Here is a 23,178-nt window from a genome sequence, read left to right as displayed (position 1 = left end):
TGTGTGTGTGTGTGTGTGTGTGTGTGTGTGTAAGTTTGTAAGTGTGTGTGTGTGTGTTTGTAAGTGTGTGTGTGTGTGTGTGTGTGTATGTGTGTAATAATCTCTCCTATACACAGCTAAACTGTACAACGCAACTTAAACAAATGAAAATCCATATGGCTTTTAGCCAATTTCTGACTTATAGCTAAGCATTTCAGCCAGTTTCATAATAATGCTGCATGAAATCAGAGGAACCAGCTCATTCACCTCTAATCATTATGTTGTCTCATCAAGACCTTGTGATATTGCCTACTCCTTTTACTTTCTACTGCAAAGTAGAAAGAAAGAAAGAAAGAAAGAAAGAATCAATTAATTAACAACCTGTGCTGTAACTGAAATTTTGTACTTAAAAATACACACGTGTTTCAGAAAGATAAATCTCATCCTAGTGAACGTAGCCCAACAGTTCCATTAACGGTAAGACTAAGAATAACGCAAAATTACTCTGCACTATCGACTTAAATTCAATTAAAACTATTTCATTCTCAGCTCTATGCGTGTTAGAATGGCTGATTTATAATTTGCATAAATATTCATAAAGCAGTAATAACCTAACATGTCATTTGAACTATTAAATATAATCTATGCTGATTAATAACGTGATTTAAAAAACCTATCTAAAATGGCCTTTTCCACTTATTAAAAATTCAAAGATCTATAAATAGGTATGATTATGCAAGTTGGAAATGGCCTCGCATCCTCCCGTCACTCCAGTGTCACCCTTCACTAAAACTACCCTGGTTACACTACCGTACTGTATAAGGCAAGAGATAATATTGTACAAAAAACAAACCTCACTGTCTGATGAGGAGACACCTACTCATCAAGATTAATGCAATTCAACTGAACTCAATGTTATTTCCATAGCACTTTTAACAACTGACATTTATACTCATTTATACAGCTGAGGGTTAAGGGCCTTGCTCAAGGGCCCCTGTGGTGACAGCTTTGCAATACTGGGATCTGAACTCACGACCTTCCGATCTTAATCACTGAGCTACAGTACCACTGCCTGTAAAATGATCATTCAAAACAATGATGGAGTAGCTGACTTTTCTGTTCTCTATTGTACCTTTGCACTACCTAGCATTCATGCTGAGATTAAACTGGGGTGACAAAGTACTGTGACATGTTTTGTCTCCCTTGAAGGGCATATTTATGACCTATTTAAGCTCTATGAAAGATCCATTCCTCTAGATTTAACTTTATTTCATCCACAGCTGGATTAACCTGAGGTACCTCCCATGATGCACCAATGTAGGCAAATTCAAGGAATACATTTGATAAGATCATTCATTGTGATTGTACTTCTGAATGAAAACACACTCTCTGCATGCTTGACCTTCTCCAATGAGTCAATTTTAGACTTTCTATTACCCAGAGAAGTGCTGACATACAGCTGGGTGAGTGAGATGAGGGTGAGAGAGAAGGGCTCTCAGTTATATAGGTCACTATGACAGTTGGTTCAATCACATGGTGCAATGGGAATGTCACAAATAGCCTACACCTGCTGTGTGGGCCTTCACATGCCTTTTGTCATGCCTCTTCATAGGCAAAAAGATGATTTGCATAACCCTGTACATTAGTCAGAAAATGGGAAAGATTTTTTTTTTTTTCCATCTCCCTGAAGCTCAGATTTTCCTGTACATGTTCGATCAAACTCCGCAGAAAAAGATTGATTTATTTGAAGCTGGGTTTACCCTGTAGGATTTTTGTCCTGATTTTGCTGTCGCAGAAAAGAAATCACACATCATGAAGGAATCTCAGTGTGTGATGCTGCTACCATGTTTGTCTAAAATACATAGCAGGATGGCATAGGATTACGTAAACCGCACAGGACACCTATAAATACAAATACAAATAATTCATTTGCTCTGTATTACTGATCAGAAAGTCAGGGGTTCAAGCCCCAGCACTACCACTGTTGGGTCCTTGAGCAAGGCCCTTAACACTGTCTGCTCCAGGGGTGCTGTATCATGACTATCCCTGTGCTCTGACTCCAACTTCCTAACAAGCTGGGATCCATCTATCCATCCATCCATCCATCCATCCATTTTCCATAACACATGGTCATGGGGGAGCCTGGAGCCTACACCAGGAAACTCGGCTACAAGGCTGGGGGAACACCCTGGATGGGGTGCCAATCCATTGCAGGGCACAATCACACACACACTCACACACTCTGGAGTATTTGGAAATGCCAATCAACCTACAGAGCATGTTTAGGGACTGGGCGAGGAAACCAGAGTACTCGGAGGAAACCCCCGAAGCAGGGGGAGAACATGCAAACTCCGCGTGTACACGGCGGAGACGGGATTCAAACCCCCAACACCCGGAGGGATATGTGAAGAAAAGAATTTCACTGTACTATAATGACAGATAAAGGTTTCTTCTTCTAAATCACACTAATTAATATAACATTACCAGCCTACATGCCTGGACATTTGTACAGGGAGTTGCAAAGATAGAAAAAAAATGCTTATTCCCACAAGCTCACTTTGAATAAATGGTTACACAAAGCTATTATTGGCTACAAAAATCTTCTTAAACTTCTAAAAATATGTTTTCTCTAGGCATAAAAGTGCTAGTGTTATAGAATTCAGCCAAGATTACATTGGAATAATGTCAAACAGAGTGACAAGGAATAATCCTAAAGGACTATCGTACTCAAAACCAGGTTTAACACCAGTTTAGTATATGTTTTCTGTCGCTGTATTTCGGACCAGTGAATGAGAGTTATATGAGACTGCTTTGTTCAGTTTTTTCTACAGAATAGGATTTGGAATGCCTCATTAACCATGGAGAGGAGAGAGAGAGAGAGAGAGAACAAAGGAGAATGCGAGAAAAACAGGCTGACAAGGCCACATGGCTTGGTAATCAGAAGCTAATTAATGATTATGTGCGTGTGGATTCATGGTATCACTCAACACCCACGTCCACACAACACAGTCGAGAGTAAAAGAGTGAGAAATCACATATAAACCTTATACAGTATAATGGAAAGCTAATGGACCCTGCTACACAGTTATTTCTGTTAGTTTCATTACATTCTTCAGTGATAAGAAAAGGAGAAGCTGCTTCTCGCATTGATGAATCCAGCTCCCTCGGTACAGATCCTTCTCTTACCAATCCACTATCTGAAACATTAAATTCACAATATCATCAGCAGGTCAAATCCTGATGATATTGGCCATAGCCATCCATGGCAGGTAGTGCTTTCTGTCCAAGTGTGTTCAGCTTCCCTTATATCAGCTGCAGTTCAAAAAAATGTAATGGCTTTATGTGTCTCCGAAAAAGGAAGAGTCATGCCAGATTCGAGATTTAGCAAGCGGATGGGAATTCGCTCATCTATTCATCTTCCGTAATCACTTCACAGTGGTCAGAATGCTACTGGATCTGAAGACTATCCTGAGAATACTGAGCACGTGTTGGGAAAACACCCTGGATGAGATGCAAGTGCACCATGTGCACACTGTCATTCACACCTTGGGTGTATTTCAGTGTTGCTGATTCACCTACACCTTTTTTGGGAGGTAGGAGGAAGCCAGAGAAGCGGGGGGAACCCACAGAGACCCTGGGTGAACTTCACACAGACAGTGATCTGAGGTCAGGATCCAAGAGCATTCAAGCAGAAACTCTATCCACTGTGCCACCACAAGGGCAAGAATTTCACACACTGCTTTTTCATGGACAAATATAGCTGGATATTATCTGGCATTTCATTGGGAATAAAGAAGAACATACAGTATATATATATATTTTTTTACCTCAATGTAAATGTTGGTAGCTAATCTATCCTCTTCCTTGGTGCTGGATATGTTGAGTACAAGTGCATGTTTTAATTGGTTCAGTTTCTATATCTATCCATTTTTATCCACGCTCTTCCTCCCTTTGTCCTTCTCCCATTTCTCCATCCTTTCTCAGCAACTCTCTACAGACGGTTTAACCCACCTACGCCTCCAGCTGTAATCTCTCCGCTCCTCTTTCCTCCTCCCCCTCTCCCTTGCTCTTGATATCAGAGCTTCTCTGAGTAAATACATGCCACAGACTAAAAGCTCTCCTCCATATTTACCAAGAAACGTCATTCTTCTGCTATTTTAATGAAACTGCAATACGGTATGTGGGGCCAATGCGGATGAGTCATACTCCTGTGCGGTCCAAATTAGCCAGGGTATGATTAGTGTGATTGATAAGACACTGCAGAGCTATATAGGACCCAATGCATTTTTATTTCTAAATTTTTTTTTTTAAAAACATTAGTATTAAAAGACTTGAATCATTCGAATTTGAACATAAATTCTGTTATTACAGCCTCGAAAGTGCATGCAATTACATTGGAGATATTGATGCAGGCAGTGATTTAACAGTATTCAGCCCATCACGGTGCTCTATTACAGATGCCTTAATGCATCTGTACCAAGGTGACTTGCAAGACATCACAGGTGTGATTGCAGTGCTGTTAAGACAATTTGTGCCCTCTGTCAGGCAAGATTTGTGTTAGGTCAGTCAACTTCACACAACATTAAATATGTCAGTGGATTGACTCGGGAAAGCATCAAATCTAATCTAATACCAATCCAACATGTCACACCAGTGTTGACCCTGATAGTAATACTCATAACTGACATCCCTAATGACAGAAAAGAAAATATTCACACTCACTAATCCAATCATGTAGCAAATAATAAACAGCTGAGGTGATAAGTTGAGAGTTAACCCGCTAATGCTTCTGAAATGCACTAAAGACAAACTGAGTCTAAGCACTGTCTTATAAGAGTCGAGCTGTTTAAGGAAGTCTATTTGTAAGAAGGGGTTTACTCGTAAATAATAATAATAATAATAATAATAATAATAATAATAATAAGTGTGATTTGATTGCAGTACACTATCTTTAGAGGTGATAAAAGTACAAACATCCATGATTCAAGTTAAAGTTCATATACACTTCTACAAAATGCCTAAAATGATTATTCAAATTTGAATGACAAATTCTTAAGTAAGTACAGGCTCTTACATTTACTTAAAGTATGAGCAGCCCTCTAAAATGACACTTTTAATTCAACCGATTAGCTCACGTTTTTAGCCCACATTTTGCCACATTTAGCCCAGCAAAACCGAGAAGTGTGTGCAGATCTTAACTGAAGATTATAGCAGATATTCTTTAGGCATACCACAGCTAATTTATCAAATGTTAGCTAGCATGCGACATTAGCTAGCATCGTGACCACGCAAACCAACTTGCATAATAAAAGCTAACTTTTTCAGTACTAACTGGCTAGATAAATACAATAATAATAATAATAATAATAATAACTAATATATATATATATATATATATATATATATATATATATATATATTATTATTATTATTATTATTATTGTATTTATCTAGCCAGTTAGTACTGAAAAAGTTATTATATATATATATATATAAGCTCCCTGGGATAGGGATTGGCCACTAGGTGCAATAATAACTCTATGGGGCAGTGAGTATCTAGAAAGGCAATCAAATCAATGGGACGTCGGTTTATATCTACCACCAATAGTATTTCAATGAAATATAAACTGTATAATTGTGAAGGATATGTTTGTATGGGCCAGATTAAGTCAGGCCAGACTAGTGCAGTTATGGACATACTGTACATGGACATCTCTGGAGTGCGGCATCTATTTTAAGAAACGAGTTATTTGCCTTCTGAAATGCAGTGAGGAATATTTAAATGGTAGGTGGGAAAAAAAAACCTTGATACAATACCTCAAGCACTGTATGGCATCTTGGTGTTTTACATATTTTTATTAGCCCACTCCTGCATGGTCAACAGAAAAATGTCACGTGCAGTGACTACATTACATAAATAAAAGCACGTTTCCCCAGGATCATAAAATGGAATTGAAACATGCTTTTAATTATATAATGTGTAATGTGTGTGTGTGTGTGTGTGTGTGTGTGTGAGAGAGAGAGAGAGAGAGAGAGAGAGAGAGAGAGAGAGAGAGAGAAATAGCGTATAAGGGTCATTTGAAATCAGTCACTAGTGAGCAGCTGTGTGATTTATGGCCCTCTTTAGATCTCATTCAGCACTTACCCCAGTGCACGCACACACGCACACACACACACACACACACACACACACACACACACACACACACACATTAGACACAATAAAAGCTTTCACTTTCATTATTCCCAAGAAATCAGTTTGCTGTGACACCGCAAACTACACATTTCATCAAGCAGTAGAACTTTGACATTTCTGAACCCTCGATATTATATTGGGACAGAGAGGAGGATATTACCTTGTTAGAGAATATCATGAAGGCACAGAGTCATATACCATAAGCTCTTATAGTACAGGTTACGAACTAGTTAACTTCACTTCTTCACAGCTCATTCTGTTCATCTATGTTCACTTCAGCCGGCTTTTTAAAGCTATAGTCCTGGTAAAAGAATATTTTTTAAAAAAATTTAAGAAAGCTGGTGATGGAATGACTCCTTATAATGTAAGTGATCATTTAAGATGTTTATTTGTAAATGTAAAAAGTTATAATCATTGGCAAACTGCTGGTATAAGTGTAATAAAACAATTCAGGATACGCAATTGGAACAAAAAATTTACTTTGGAAAGGTAACGCTAGTAACTCTAGATCATGTCAAGCTGCATCCCAACATCCCACCATGGATTATCTTCTTATAACAGCGTACACCCAAATATTTTATTCCTTACTTATCACCTACCACTAATAGAAGGTACAGAAATGTATAAGAGTTAGGGTTAGGGATAGTAATGTAATAAGCATTATCTAAAGAAATCCTCCCATTATTCAAATTCTTAAAGTAAACTAATCTTGACTCAATGTGCAACGTCTGTGTCTAAAGAGGAACCGTTGTGCACTTTTGAGAGAAAATGGAGTCTACTGGATCACCTACACACCCTGGCACAATGTCAAGGAGAGAAAATGTCACTATACTGCTCCAAACAGAACGCTTCTGCTTTGTTGATTTTGTTGAAATGCCGTGGCCTTTTCAGGGTTTGTTCAATCAGAACCTTTAACCTAATTGAAGAGGCACTGATTGGGTGTTATGTTTAATGCAGTGTAATGGCAGACTAAAGGGATACAAAGCAAATGATTTATCATTGGACTCGAGGCTGAAGGACATTTTATATTCAGGAGAATCTTTCATATACAACAGCGACGTTTATTTTGTATTTCTACATTCGTTTGTAACGAACCGCAAAATGAGACGCTGAAGTATAATCTTATAGCAAAGGATAATTTACTGGTAATGATTTAACTGTTATCCTGCATCAGGGTTTTAACAGTAAAGTCTGCACACAGTAAAAGCTTCAGCATGCTTCCTGCTGTTATGAAGTGCAGAACAACGTGAGAACCAGAAGGTGGCACCAGATACACATACACATACAGTGTATCGTTTGTTTAATTGGGTTCTCTGTATCTGCTTTTAGAACTTTGGTGAAAACCTGATGATGTTTTAGGTCACATTTGTGCAGAAATATAGAGAATTATAAAGGGTTCGCAAACTTTCATGCAACGTTCTTTTTGGAGAGTAGTAGCTTTCTCCTTGCAGCCCTGCCATGCACACCATTGTTGTTCCGTGTTCTCCTGATAGTGGACTCATGAACATTAACATTGGCCAATGCGAGAGAGGCCTTTAGTGTGTGACCTCGCGGACTATTACACATCTTGCTCTCGGAGTGATCTTTGGTCCTCAGTAACACTGCTGTCCCCGCACTGTTAGCACATATGAAAGAAGCTCTCTTTCCTCTTAAATCCCATTGTAAGCCATGGTTCATTCTATTCAAACCTGACTCACTCGCTTGATTAAAACTAAGCTGAGCCAAGAACATTACCTGACGTGGTACATACTGTATACCTTTTGCAAACGTACAATTTGATATGCTGTTGAAGAATTACAGAATCTTTGCAGTGACTGTAATACAGGAGCTTGAATATGACTAAAACAGCAGTTCTTCATATGCTGTGGTTTGTTGAAAGCAGCTCAATGCAAAAAAAAAAAAAAAAAGAAAAAGAAAAAATTGGAAATCGATTTTGTCTGAAATAAAGGGGATTAAATACATGGTCTAATTGGATAACACACAGCAGTGTGCTTCTAACTGGAGCAGTTTGAAGTAGATAATGAAATGGACTCACTTCAGCACTTTAATTACAGGTTATCGCAGTTGAGCAGCTTGTTTGAAGAAGAATAGGCCCTGCTGATAGGGCATAATCTAAACTTCGCTGCTTTGCTGTATGTTTCATGGTTTTTATAGTACTATAGGTGCATGGCTTTGTTTGTAGATTGTGTGAGATACAGAGAACAAGTAAATATATATAGCATTTTAATTAACCACGCTTTTATGCAGAGCCATTTACAAGTTAAGAAAAAGAAAAAAGGGAGAAGTAAGCATTGACCGCTTTGCTCAGTAGGCCTGTAGAAGGTCTCACATTTGTATAACTGTACGAGGTCACAGAAAGTATAGCCTTTTAGTTAAGGTTGGAGCAAAGTTTAGTGTTTATTTGTGCCTTTTCTTATGACTTAACATATCAGATGTAACACCCAATTAACCTTCAGTCACACTTTTTATGAGACCAGATTCTTCTGCTAGACTTGTGATTGAATTCATAACCTTTCGGTAATAAATACAGAATATTAACCACTGAGGCACAGTGATATTACTTAGTTTCATACTGTGAAACAGCCAGATATATTTGTTTTCTGAGTAAAACACCTTGAGAGCACTGCTATCTTTCATCAAGGTTACATAGTGACGTGTTGCAGGATTTGCAGTACATACTTCATCATACAGCAATCATTCTCTTTCTACTTTCTAGTTTGTGTGTAGGTCAGACTATACAAACACTCGTGCTGAATCAGTTCTCACCTTTTACATTGTTGCCTTCCACATTTGCAACGAACTAGCTGAGTAGCAGTGCTTGTGGCTAACGTGTTACAGCAAAACACATTACAATACAACATACATTTTTTTTCTCTACACTCGGGCTGTATTTCCCCCATATGTCATGTTATAGAGTGAGTAACCATCTTAGTAATTCAGTGTCTGACTCAGGCATTCCCTGTTCTGCATACACAGTGATGCCTGTGTCGGCATGGCATGCTTCGCTGGCAGAAAGCCCTCTAGCCCAAGCCCTTCGGTATAAACAGCTTGCTAGTCATAAAGGCCCAGGCCCAGTAACACCCGAAGCACAACAATCCCAGAAAATAGTTTCAATTATTCTAAAAACTATTTTATATTTATTTATTTATTTATTTATTTATTTATTTGGGGGGGCTTAGTGATTAGCACATTTTCCTTGCACCTCTGGGGTTGGTCCTACTTCCGCCCTGTGCTTTAGGGGTTTCCTATGGGTACTCTGGTTTCCTCCCCCAGTCCAAAGACATGCGTGGTCGGCTGGTTGGCATTCCCAAATTGTCCATAGTGTGTGAATGAGTGTGGGAATGTGTGTGTGATTGTGCCCTGTGATGAGTTGGCATCCCATTCAGATCGTCCCCGACCTTGTCCCCTGAGTTCCCTGGGATAGGCTCCAGGCAACTCGGATGCTTTTATCCTGCTTGATCATTATCAGTGTAGTGTACCTGCAAGTTGATAATGACCTCAGTTGAGCCAGTTTCAACTCCAGTCTCAGCAGCATCTGAAGAGACGTCTGGTTCTTCCCCTGGCAGCTCACAGGTGCCTACAGGCAACCGTGACAGCCATTCTAAAAATCCCTGTGCCCCAAGTAAGCTTGGAGGGTGCAATGCAACTAACTATTTAATACCAACGAATACACTATTTCACACACCACGGTGAAGGATGTACAGGGACATCTTTCAAGGGGATTCAGACAGGCCTCAACTCCCTCACACTTGAGCATGTTCTGGAGAACATGATGAATCAGGAGCTGGTAAGTTCTGGTCATATGCATGGCTGGTGTTTTGTACCACATCATTTGTAGCATGCACTAGCAATCTGTTAGCTATTCACCTGATATCACTCATTTCAATCTGCAGATGTTGACCTCTCTGTAATGGAGCTGAATGATACAGCAGTCCTGGCAAACACTTGGGCCAGGATATGAAGTGGTCCTCTTCACTAACGCTAATAAAAACATCGGCAGGTGCTAGTTCTCCCTCGTGGTATGATGGGTGATTAGTCTATATTTAGTTCTAAAATATGTCAGGGACAGTCCTACAGTAATGTATCAGGTAATACTAGCATATAACAGATGCCTCAGTATCAAGTTTAAACGGAAACGGTGCTGTTCCACTACAATCAAATTCACACACATTAAGCAAATCTTTAAAAAAAAAAAAATTTAAATAAAAAGTAGTTACAGTCATTTGCGATCTTATTAGCGTTCACAAAGTCAACTGTCCATCCTGCCTGAAGTCTGAAACACCAATTACATCTGCCTCTGAATCTCTAAGCTGCAGAAAGTAGATTACACAGTGACAAACAAGCAGTCCTAAATGATTCGTAATTAAACCCAGGTACTGAAACCTAGACTTCTAATTATTTTTGCACTGCATACACGTATTTTACACATTTAACTCGAAAACTGTATAAATGGTGCTCTTCTGGTTGAAACTGCCATTAAAAATACAAGACACTCAAAATAAACTTTTCTTCTTAATCACACTACATTTTAAAGACTTGCAATCACCTTTCATGTGTTCTTTATTGAAGAAAAATGATCACAATATAGATTAAACTAATGCTCACACGTGTCAAGAAGTACTTTAGATGTTTTATTTATTATTTCAAGTATGTTGTTGGGGGGAAAAAACAATACATTATGCAGTGGCAAAAAGCCTACACTGAAAGGGTTCATTCCAGAACCCTTAAGAATTCTTCACTTACCGCTACAACAGAGTGTTTAAGGGCTAACAAAACAAAACTATCTAAAGAACCTTTTATAAACCTTTGAAGAACCTTTTTCTTTTTCTAACAGTGTAGGTAGGCCTAGCAACTAGTGATGCTCCACTGTGAAAATAGCTGGTCGATTCTGATAGCTTGATGGTCTTGGTTATAGATTTTTGGGCTACCCTTACATAAAGGCCACACGCTTGCATTTCCTCATACTCTTCTGCTTAAAAGCATTATTTTGTATCTGTCAGTCTAAAGACAAACAAGTTCTAATTAAAATGGCTGCAAGACAGATCCACTAAGTGCTTCAAACAAAACTTTTTTCTTTTCTTTTTTTATTAAACTCCACACAGACAGTAACCCAAGCTCAGGATAGAATTGGGTACCCTGGAGCTGTGAGGTGGCCATACTACCTGCTGTGCCACCATGCTGCCAAATAAAAACCTTTTAGAAAAAAAGTGCTTGGAACTAGGGTTCTCAAAAGTACCGGTACTTCGGTACCAAGTCGGTACTAAAAAGTTTTCTGTACCAGATTTTCATAAGTACCGGTAGTAACCCGGTACTGACGCGCTGCCTGACAGGTAGATAGTCGGGAACTTTTCATGGGTACACCGTGCAACAATTAGAGCCAAAGCAGCAGCTCCTCCGGTTACCATGGCTGCGTCCGAAACCGCATACTTACCTACTATATAGTATGCGAAATACATGTATTTCTCTCGGACGCTCGTTTTCCGTTTTCGGTACTATTACCGCTAAGTGTGTAAAAGCCGCGCCCCTAAAATGTATGTGCGGATAGACTGCTTTCAGGAAGAGCGGCTGCTTACCCGCAGTATTTATTCAAGCAGTTCCAGCAGGTGAGTTTAAAATGATGGGAGCGGTTGCATTATGAATGTTGTTGGGTAGTTTAATTGGAGAGTGTTATTGCAAGAAAACATCCTCGTCTTTGCGTACTTAATGGTTATCATACACGTGTTTAATGCTATTACGGTCAGGAGTCCTTATTAACCATTTAATGCTTTAACTATTATTGGGGTAAAATAAATGGGAGAACATGATGGGGTGTACTAATTTTCCACAACAGAGGCTTTTTGATAACCTCTATATATATCTGAAATGTATGTGTTAGAAAATAATAGATGTGTGGCTAGCACTGTTTTTGTCTTTAATATCAGTCAGTCAGAAAAACATTTCTACTCTTGTCTGGATAAGTCTAATAGCTTTAATAATGAAATTCTTGAAGTATACAGAATGGCATTTAAAATATATATATATATATAGATAGATAGATATTTAACTATGTTAATAAAATAGTGTTTTGTTTAATTAGCATGTTTTTGTGTTTTGCTTTGGTACCGAGTACCATGGAATTTTACTGGTATTGGTACCAACTACTGAAATTTTGGTACCGTGACAACCCTAGTTGGAACCCACCTCCAACAAAAAGGGCACATATGCTACTGACTGTGATAATGTACTTGACTACATGGTAATAATGGTAGAGACCAGTCCATATGATTTCATGACCGAGTTTTGGGTTTTATGATACAACATGCAGTTGTTGTTTTTTTGTTTTTGTGTGTGTGTGTGTAGTTTTACTTCACTGATTCATTTTTTAAATGGCAGACCTTTTTCCCTCCCCTATGGGAAAGGGGTAAGTGCCCTCACTTCCACACTGCTGCCTGGTATCAGCCTACAGCCCAGTGGGAACCTCTACATGAATATTAATGAGCTTATCATTTTAGACCACCACAGACAGACAGACCATAACGCTCCACATTTTGCCGCTCATAAACAACAGAAGGTGAAAATTATCAATAAAAGCTGTTTCTAACAATTTGTAAATATATATACTGCTGGGGGGAGCATGGATGCTGCCTTCTAGTGTATGGATATCCCTGTACATGCAACCTTTTTTCACCAAGAAACCACAGAATTGTCCTGTAGCCATCTCTATCTCATTTGCTCACCACCAAATGCCTCAAACAAATCTATTTAATACACTTTTAACATGAGATTTTGTGAATGTCTTTCAGTCCAGTGATTATATCTTCTTCCAAAAAGGCTCTCGTTTTGCTGTTAAAAAGCTTATTTTTCCGTTGCAAACTGTTAAACAGAAGTGCAGAGAGCCAATCAGAACCAAGATTCGGAAGCTTGTGGCCAGAAAGGTGTGTAAAAGACATCAGAAGCGTACCGCAGAAGAGTATTAGAGGCTGAGGCTACTGTGGAATTGTCTACATCTACAGCAGATGTAGCCGAAGAACCCAGAGGAAACCCACACAGACATTGGGAGAACATGTGACAGTAACCTCAGCTCAGAATTGAACCAGGAACACAGCACCATGCTCTGCATTCTCATATGTATCTTTTGACACATCACTAATTTCTTCATTTTTGTTTACAGCTTCAAAAATGAACTTTGTTCAGAATCTCAGCTACGTGCAACGTAAATTCGTGAATGATGATGACATAGAGAAGGATTGTTATAGAAGTTACAGGCAAATCACCTTGCTTTACACAGCAATTTAAAAATATCAATCATTTTTTGACACACCAGTTGTCTGTCCTTTTTCGATAGTTATTCGTTTACGACCCTTGCGTCAATTCATTTCAAGTGTTGCCTTTTAAATGGATGCATGGGTCCAAACCGTCAAATCGTCACGCCCCTAATATTTAGCTCCGCCTCTCTATCCATACACTGATACGGGATTAGACTTGTCATTTCACATGCAATATCAGGACTCATAACTAACACTGGGATCGTTATGAACTGTCCTGTCTCTGTCTGCTGAGAACGGCCAAGATATTCAGCCACATTATTCACAGCCAGATCAATGCTGAGACTTTAGGATAATTATCTTGAGGAGGCACAGGCTTTCTGCAATAATTATATCTCTGGGTGAACTAGGTGTCCCAATAAATATAGTGTTGAGCAACAGATACTCTCTGCACATACCCACACATGACTCCAACTGCAGGATACAGGAGTCTTGCTACAGCAAGACAGACACTGCCAACAAGATGGTAGTTTTCTGGCACGTATCAAACACGAAAACAACCCACACATGCACACTTGCATTTAAAATAGTAATCACAGACATAATCTGCCACATACAGAGCTACACCTATGGTTATTGGAGTAAAATTTATTTATTGATGCTGTTTCCGTGGCCTATTTGCATGCGTATTAAAAGGCACAGTCATCATTAATTCGGTTTGCATTGAAGTGCAAATGGCTTTGGTTTATTTACATGCTAAACCGATTCAATAGAGATCCTTTTCTCGTGCAAATATTTAGCATCTGCTCAGTCTTTGTTGCTGTGCCTGAATTTATGGATGAAAATGACATTGGACATCAGATTATTGTTGTGATTTTATCGTATTTAATTGAGGCTCAGCTCCACTATATCCACGTAACCTTTCTTCGGCCTTTCATCTGGAAGACAATTATGTACAAGCAAAGAAATAAAAGCGCAGCACAGAGCTTTCATCAGAGCTTTCATCATATAGTTAATGCAGGACCAGCTTTAACTATCATGTCGTGCTTTAAACTAAATGGCAGGGGTCTGATCATTCTGGTTTTTTGAAAGGGTGTAGTGTAGTGTGTGTGATGCAAATCAAGAGATGCCAAGTAGACCTCAGTTTAATAAGATAACTGTATGATGCAATATTTTAAAGAAAAATTCTATTTATATATATTATCATAGACCAACCTGTATATTTGACACTTGGAGCTTTGAATATTCAATATATTTTTCCACAGATATAGGATATTTCAAAAATAAAAATGGTATTAAACCTGAAAATGTGTGTTTCATTGAAAACTTGTTTTCCATAAAGCATTTATTCATCTTTATTTAGGACCTCTTGACTACTTTATTAATTACAACTCAGTTTCACCCCAGACCTGTAAGTGGGGTCATAATTCAATCATATCTATGGTAATTGTTATGCTTTAATAATCCAAATTATACTGAAGCTGAGCAATATAACTATGGACCCAAAGGCACGTTAAATCATAACTTCCATTGAGACCACTGGTTTTGACTTCAAGAAGACTCAGCCACCAGCTATAAAGTAACCTCAGGAGAAAAGTAAGCAAGCAATGAGCAATCTGTAAAGTAGCCAAACAAAAAGAGAAACTAGTCTGAAGCCTGTAAACCGAAAGAGAGGCCATGCCTGAGTCAAAAAAGCCAAAAATTAAAGCTCAAAAGCCTGTTGTGACTATAAAATATTTCAGAAGTCCATGCCTCCAAACTAGAAACATACAATAGAGACAAATAAGCCTTCAGCTTCAATACAATCAAATGTCCTGAACCATCCAGTCAGACATTCAGTCATTCCTCCATCAGGATACTGTAAAGACAATGTAGCTCCAGCTCGAAAAGTCAAGCTATAACAAGCAGCCTATAAACAGCACATCCTCCATTTTATGTGTCTTCTTGTTATCATCACAAGCCTCCAGGGGTGCTGGGAAAGATCATTAAGTCGTGAAGACACACAGTGAGCAAAGCAGCCAGAGAGCACCAGACTGAGTAAGTTAGGTGGGTGGTTGGCCCACTGTGGTTTACCACTCTGAGAGTAAGAGGAAACGTGATGAAGATAGCAACAGCAAATCGGCTCTGAAACAATACCTATTACAAAGGACTCGGCTATGTTGATTAATGTTTGGGCAAACTTTCTATATTCATTCATCCGCATTCGTGAATTATGCAAGCCAAATCTACAGAGATGGCAGAATTTGACCTTTGCTCCTGGATTAAGAGCGTTTACATGGTTTTTGAATGTTGTTTACATAAAATGACCACGTATACTGTAATCAGTTGCTCCAGGATTTCACGGTTTCAAGCAAACTGCAGTATTCAGAGGAGCTTGCAGTTTTTCAAAATGACGCAGATTTTCGGCAGATTTGTCCCAAGACGCGTCACGTGACGTCATCACAACGTGCATTCAGCCAACGCCCTCTTCGATTCACGTGCCGCGAACATCTAAAAGGTCTCATTTACCAACAAACATCACTGCGAGACAGCATGCAAAAGAATTCCATGCAATTGTAATTTCGCCAATTCTATTCTGCAAAAGACCGACAAACTTTGAAAAAAGCCGCAGCAAAATAAAGCATTTTTGCCTGCAACAATCACAAAAAAACTCCATGAATTCCTGTACAGACTGCTGTAATCATTGCTATTCTGTGTCACCCAGTAGAGGATGGAGTCGCAAAATGGTTTCTTCCTCCTGTCCCCTCAGAGGTATTTTCCATGGCACTGTCGCATTTGTCTTGCTCATTAGGGATCTATATCTAACAGCTACAATCTACACTCTACATCTGGATTTCTGTAAATCTGCTTAGTGACTATGTCTACTGAATGGAATTGAATAATAATTGAATAATAATAAAGTGTAGTCTAAATGAAGACCTTGTATTTTGCCTGCAACACTTCACACAAACTAGTCTAAACGCATCCTAAATGGTCTGCACTTATATAGCGCTTTTATCCAATGTGCTTTACTCTGTGTCTCATTCACACACACTCACACACACCAGTGGTAAGCAGAGCTGCCATGCAAGGCGCTAACTTGCCATCGGGAGCAACTTGGGGTTCAGTGTCTTGCCCGTGGACTCTTCGGCATGTGGAGTCACGTGGGCCAGGAATCGAACCTCCAACGCTACGATTAGTGTACAACCCGCTCTACCACCTGAGCCACAGCCGCTTCACATATATCTTTTAACATACATTAATGCCTCCATTTTGCATTCTTTTCTAATTTAATACAACAATAGTCATAAAAAAATTACTGACAACAAGTCTAAGGTTGTGACGGTGGCCATGACAACCGCACCACCACAGTGGTAGTTTGCCACCACAGTGGTGGAGTGCCACCTGCGGTATTGTCGCATCACACGCCACGTTAATGTGCTTGAGAGGGCACTATGACACGTACAAAGTACAACATTTTGTATACAAGTATAATAATAACAACAGTTGCAACATTTATTTATATTTATAGCCTACCATATAGCGGGGGATTTTATGTTAAAACACAAATTACGTAATCATAATCAAACCTTATATGGTGTTGTCTGTTAGTTTGGCACGAGTTTGTTTGAGTGCGGAAAAATCCAGTCAGGCGAATTCTGCTATTTCACTTCGGGTTCTGTTGCTGCGATGGATCTTGTTGGGAAACCAAATGTTACATTGGCGATCTGGGAACATTGTGGATTCGAGCTGAACCAATAAATTTGGATGAAGCCATATGTTGGGTTTGTGGGGGAAATAAATCTCAAGGTCCATCTCCAGGCATGACACCCAACCACATTTTTTATTTTATTCAATATTTAGATTTTTAACCACCGCTCACCATGGTAAAAAACTACCACTGTCACAGAGTTTCTAAGTATTTGGTATGTCCCATTATTTTTTGCTTTAATGGCAGCGTGCATTCGAGCTGGCATGGACTCCACAAGTTTGTGCAAAAGCTTATGATCCATGTAAGATCAAATCCGTCAGCATCGTCTGAACACAAGCTTCGATAAACGACATTAGGCATGAGGAAAATCAGCGACCTAGAAATAACGCAGAATCTCAAATATTAAACATCCAACATATTGAACATTTACTTTCTTTGTGATAAATATTTCAGAATGTCAAAAGATTTTCAATGTGGTCTCAGACCCCACTGTGTATATTTTATGAATGGAGAAGCCTTCTAGCTTTGAGTGAGCGAACTGAGTGCCTATCATTAGAGCAGCATGTGTGTCAGGACACCAGAGAGAACAACTTCAAAGGCGATTCTTGAGGCTAGGACAGAATCAGGCCACAAGGTGGCTGAATGAAGACTTCATGAGCTCTACAATGAAACCTAAATGGTAAACATGTACAAGTTTCACCACACAAGGCCCTCTTACTAACATCAATCTGTAAAACTGTCACAGGAAGCTGTTGAGGATTGGTTGCCATACACCACAAGTGAAACCATAACATACACTTGTTGTTATCAGGCGAGGCTTGTAATAATTGCAAAGTGGAAATACTTCCACTTCTGATGTAACCGAATGCACTGAAATACAAAAAAATACAGCATTACGACACAGAAAGTCGATGGCAGCCTCTGACAAAGTTCTTGCAATATAAACAGTGCAAAAAAGGATGTCTCTGTGCACATGGCCTTCATGAAATTTAACTGCATATAATAAAAACGTGATGACAACAAAAAGGCAGATCTGATCTGAGTGTTCACTTTTGACCTTGTGTAATCAACACCACTTTATAATTGCATCATCTGTATGTACCTGAATCTGCCGTTATTTTTAACCAATGAGTGCACAGTACATTGCATTTGACACCAACTGTCCCCTCTTTCTCAAGAGGTGCATTTTTTTTTTTAAAACAAAAGAGGCCAGAACAGAAGTAGCAAAAAGTATGTATATCGCATAAAGTGCAAGGCAGAGATACAGAGAAATTATTTGGATTTATTCATGAACTGATAGAGACTGTTCATTATGAATGGCTCCAAACAGGGCATATATTATTCAGTTATAAATATTAAAACATATTATTCAGTATTTATGAATTGTTCGGGTAAGTACAGTAAAACTAATAAGACGGTACATGCATATAGTTGCGAGGAATGCAAGTCCAGACCCACTTTATAAATGTTTCTATATTATTTCGATATTGAGTTATTAGCCTATTTGGCTGGTCACATGAACTTAATGGGTTTAATCCAAATCTCAATAACACGAGGATTCTCCAGTTCCATTCCTGGAGTCCTGTACTGTGGATAGGAAATGGAGGATCCTGCTCTTCTAACACGTACTGATTTAAAATTGTATTCTTTTGGATCCTTATTAATGTATAACGAATATTAAAGTCCATGGAGAAACCAGAGGAACCAGATAAAAGTCACGTATGCGTCAGCAACAAATTGCCGTATCATATATATAATATCTGGTTAAGTCACCAGAGTAATTTGTCACAAAATATAATTACATCATATGATGAAATATGTCCTTGTCTGGTGTTAAACAATTCCTGAATAAGATACAATCTCATATTTATAAGTAACGCAAACCATGTATGCCTATCCTGGTAAAATCACTCTGCCTGAGCTACCTTCCACTTCTGTTATTTCATAATGACTTCTTTTTGTGAACTACTCTTTCATACAACATATAGTGATAAGCTCACTTCCTCTCAGCTGCTTGCACTGTAAAAGCCTGATAGATGTTTAGCAGACTCATGGTGCTATGAGATGAGAACACTTTCATTTTCCATTGTTTACAATCTGACCCGAGTGAAAATGTTTGGCTGGCTGGCTGAAGTACACGCTTAAAAAGAAAGGTTCCAATCAGAACCAGAAAGGGTTTTTCCAGCCTGATGCCATAGGAGAAACCTTTTAAATTGCACAAAGAACCTTTTACTCTCAAGTTCTTTAGAGAACCATCTATTTACTGGTGCTTTAAAGAACCCAGAAATGGTTCTTCACAGCAAAGCCACAAGGAACCATGTTATCATAAGTTCTCTTAAAAAAAAAAAAAAACTTACTTAGTGCTTTAAGGAACCAAAGTAAGGTTCTTAAAAGTGATGCAAGGAGAACCTTTCCCAGTCCCACAAAGAACCTTATAGGGCTCACGTTAACCTGTTAAGGGATGATACCTTGAAAAACCTTTACACTGCTCTGAAGAACTTATAATGAACCATAAAGATCGTATTTAATCTCCAAAGAACCATAAAGCTCAACTCGGGAGCCCTATACAATGAAAAATGGTTCTTGACAAAAAGAAGGTTCTTTGCTGAACATATGATGCTGTTAAGGACCATTAAAAACCGATATGCTGTATACACAGTGCACAGCAATCTGTTCAACTGCATCAGCTCTTCTACTCCAAGAGCTAGAACGACAGTCTCCCATGATAGAAGTGTTCAGTCAAGTGGGAGGCAGTTAGAGTTTAAACGCATCACAGATGATTATAGAGAGACTGCCTTCATTTATTTACTAATATGACCCAGGCTAAATTACTGAAGGGGAAGCTTTTCAATGTCTCAGTCATACAGTGCTGTATTGAGTGTGTTATTAGAGAGCACTGTTTGACTGCTAGGCTTTTAGGTTCAATTGAAATAAGCCAGGCATGTCACACAGGAACAGGAGTTTTGTCGACGACAAAGGCGAAAGTTTTCAGTTTTCACACCCCGAAGTGAAAACCACTGAGCTTACAGCTTTCTGAGGGTTTGGCAGCAGCTTGAGACTTTACATAAAGTCTACAATGCAAAAAGATCTTCCTGTGTTTTAAAATGAAGTGTCTAGTGTTATGAATAATACTATTAGATGGTCAGATGGGGGGCCCCCTCATTATTAATATCTTGTCATGTAATAAAAAAAAAAATAGTGGCAGTAAATGCAACTTCAAACATGAATGGACACATTGCTCGATTATGTCGAGCTGGAATGAGCCATTACCCTCAGACTTGTCAATGCAGGCTGTGCAGTCAGAGTTAACATCCGGCTTCTTCTGACCCTGACTGACAACGTTGATCTGTCTCGTCAACTTTCTGTTGCTCCTGAACATCCCCACTGATATTTTCCTCCGCAGACGAGTTTGCTAAGGACTGGAAAACCTCAGTGTTGTTGGACACCACCTGGTTAGCATCTCCATCCTCCAAAGCGCTAACAGCAGCACCATCAGCAGAAAAGTCTGTCACTTCAGAGGGCTTGCCGGCACGACAAAAATAGCTCATCAGTGGGGCACAACTAGAGAGTTTTTCCTCCGCTGTTCCTCCAATTAGGGATGGGCGAAATGGACTTCAAACTATATCGCGATATTCTCTGGTGTTTATCGCGATAACGATATCAGTGACGATATAAATGTAGTAACGTTCACCACAGTTTTTAGCTACACGTGATAGCTGTGATCTTGAGAGCCTCAGAAACACAAACACTGATCTAAAATTAAAACTGACTTTCTGTAACCAAACCAGTTCCAGAATGTAGAGGTACAGTAGCTCCTCGTTTAGCGACGGACTCCTCCTCAGCTTCACGTCCGCCTTTCCGCCGTACTTGTTTTCGCTCTGCACGTGAGCTGCGAGTGGGTCGCAGACCGTCGTATACAGAAACACGTCATCAACTAGGCTTTATCGTTATTATCGCGGGAAAAATCATTCTTACTGTGGGGAGAATTTCTACCGCTATATCGCAAACGAAAAGATATCGCCCGTCCCTTCTTCCGACCTCTCTCTCGGATTACACGCACCAGATCGATATCCTTTCATATTTCCCAATTTCATAGCTTCTTGGTGAGCAAATGCGAACAACGGTATCTAACGGTCATCACAGCGTTACTGTTCAAGGGAAATGACGAACATGTAAACAAATTGCAACACGCCGTTTAGTAGCCTGCGACGTAATGATTTTTTTTAACCAATTTTGTAATAAAAAATGATATAGTATGGATATTTGACATTGAAAATAAACTGACCAAAAAAAAATCTTCATGATCAGTAGGGTTGTTCGCGATTTGAGGATTAGAGAGAAATCTGGGTATTATTCTACTGTTAGTTATCGCTGATCAAAAGGCAACTAAAAATATACCTTATGATTGAATAGTTTCTTGCATTTGTGTAATGCACTATTCAACACACGCTGGATTTCTAGTTATACCTGTTCTGCTTTGTTTTATGACAACTGTCAGTATGGACACGAGTGCAGCATCAGCACCACACAATGGACATCCATCTCTTCCTCTTCCTCAATTCGGGTGAAAGGCTTCAACCCACTGCTCCACACTGCAGAAATCATCTCTTACCTCCATAATCCTGTTCATTATGGGTCTGATCATGAATATGAAGTCGAGAATAAAATATTGTAGTGATTAGATTTGATGTTGCGTGTTATGGTGTTATGGAAATGAAGCCTAACTTTTCTTCTTCTTTTTTTTTTCCCCCAAGAGGAAACTTGATTTGGGTTGGTTCTGGGAAATGAACTGGTTTAGTTTGCTCTTTCATGCACATTTAGACACTTTATTATTATTATTATTATTATTATTATTAGTGACCCGGACACTTACCGAATCGCTGGGGTTTTTGCTCAGCTTGCCCTGACCGGAAACGTCCGCTGAGTCCAGCACGAGCTTCTCGAAGCACGCCGAGCCCAAGGACGAGCTTTTGGGCTGAGACGCGGTTAAATGAGCCACACTGAGCCGCGGGCTGCCGTGGGCCGACACCGAAACCTCGTGTGTGTGCATGTGTGTCACTGCAGTTGCTCGTTCCACAGCAGCGAGCGAGGACTTCCCCGGTCCTCCACTGCAGCTCGGTTCCGCGCTATCGCCTTGGACAGACCCCGGACTCGAGCTGCTGAGGTTCGGCTGAGAGGATGAGAAGATGCGGTCCAGAACCGGTTTCTTTTTCCGCTTGAACATCCACAAGCCGCTCTCTTTCTTCACGTCCGCGCTGCGTCTTTCCGAGCCGAGTTTCGGGCTCAAAAACGGTCTGGTCTTGTCCTGGAAATTCTTCCAAATCCTCCGCTGATACGATGCAGAGGTCGCGTCTTGGTCCTTGGCGCTGTCACCCTTCGCTTTCTCCTCCATAGTTCCCGAGCAGCAGCCCGCCAGTCTGTTGAGCGCGCGGCGTCGCCAATGTCACGGTGTGGCGCGAGGGCGCACAAACCGGATCGATCCGCCAATCCAGAAGAAGCGCGCGATACAACAGGAACTCTTCTTAACCGCTCACTGATCTCACTGATCTCAACGAGGAGATCATCTGCCTATCGCGCAAACATAGTTCCTCTCGTGTGTGTGTGTGTGTGTGTGTGTGAGGGAGAGAGAGAGAGAGAGAGGGAGGCAAAAAATATTGTCCAGGAAGCCAAAGAGGAGGTGACTCTTAAGTAATCTATATTACACAAGCGTCTATGAGCAAATCTTAAACAGACTCCTGATACCCAACACCATGCACGCGCATCGCCTCTACCCTGTCTGTGTAGCTCACTTTGTACATTTTTTAAAATTATTATTATTATTATTATTATTATTATTATTATTATTATAAGATTATGTTCAGTATGGTCATCTCCAGTTTCCAGATGATTAACATAGCTATATAAATTAACCAGGTTGGTTATTCACTCTTTAATGGCCTCTCACTCCAGGTGTACATTTCCAAACGATTCCAGTGATGAGGGATTCTCAAACGACTCTTTTGAGTGAGTCAGCTGAGTCGATTCACAGGTAAGAGCGCGAAGTAGGCCTGGTGAATCACACGCGAGTA

General features: G+C 39.7%; 1 protein-coding gene across 4 annotated transcripts in view; it reads right to left on the bottom strand.

Annotated features, from left to right (window-relative positions):
• The window catches only part of mctp1a (multiple C2 domains, transmembrane 1a), a 152,516-nt gene extending 129,764 nt beyond the window's left edge, over positions 1-22,752 (bottom strand). Inside the window, exon 1 of one of the 4 annotated variants that reach the window (XM_047149795.2) lies at positions 21,984-22,752. In XM_047149795.2, the coding sequence (XP_047005751.1) occupies positions 21,984-22,502 (519 nt within the window). In that variant the 5' untranslated portion in view covers positions 22,503-22,752. The remainder of the gene's footprint in view (positions 1-21,983) is intronic. The other 3 variants (XM_047149796.2, XM_017451442.3, XM_017451444.3) reach the window with 3 other exon arrangements.
• Positions 22,753-23,178: the final 426 nt, after the last annotated feature.

The sequence above is a fragment of the Ictalurus punctatus genome, chromosome 22 (genome assembly GCF_001660625.3).
Source record: "Ictalurus punctatus breed USDA103 chromosome 22, Coco_2.0, whole genome shotgun sequence".
Lineage (NCBI taxonomy): Eukaryota > Metazoa > Chordata > Actinopteri > Siluriformes > Ictaluridae > Ictalurus > Ictalurus punctatus.
Note: the sequence above shows the minus strand (reverse complement) of the source record. Positions and strands in the feature narration are given on the sequence as shown.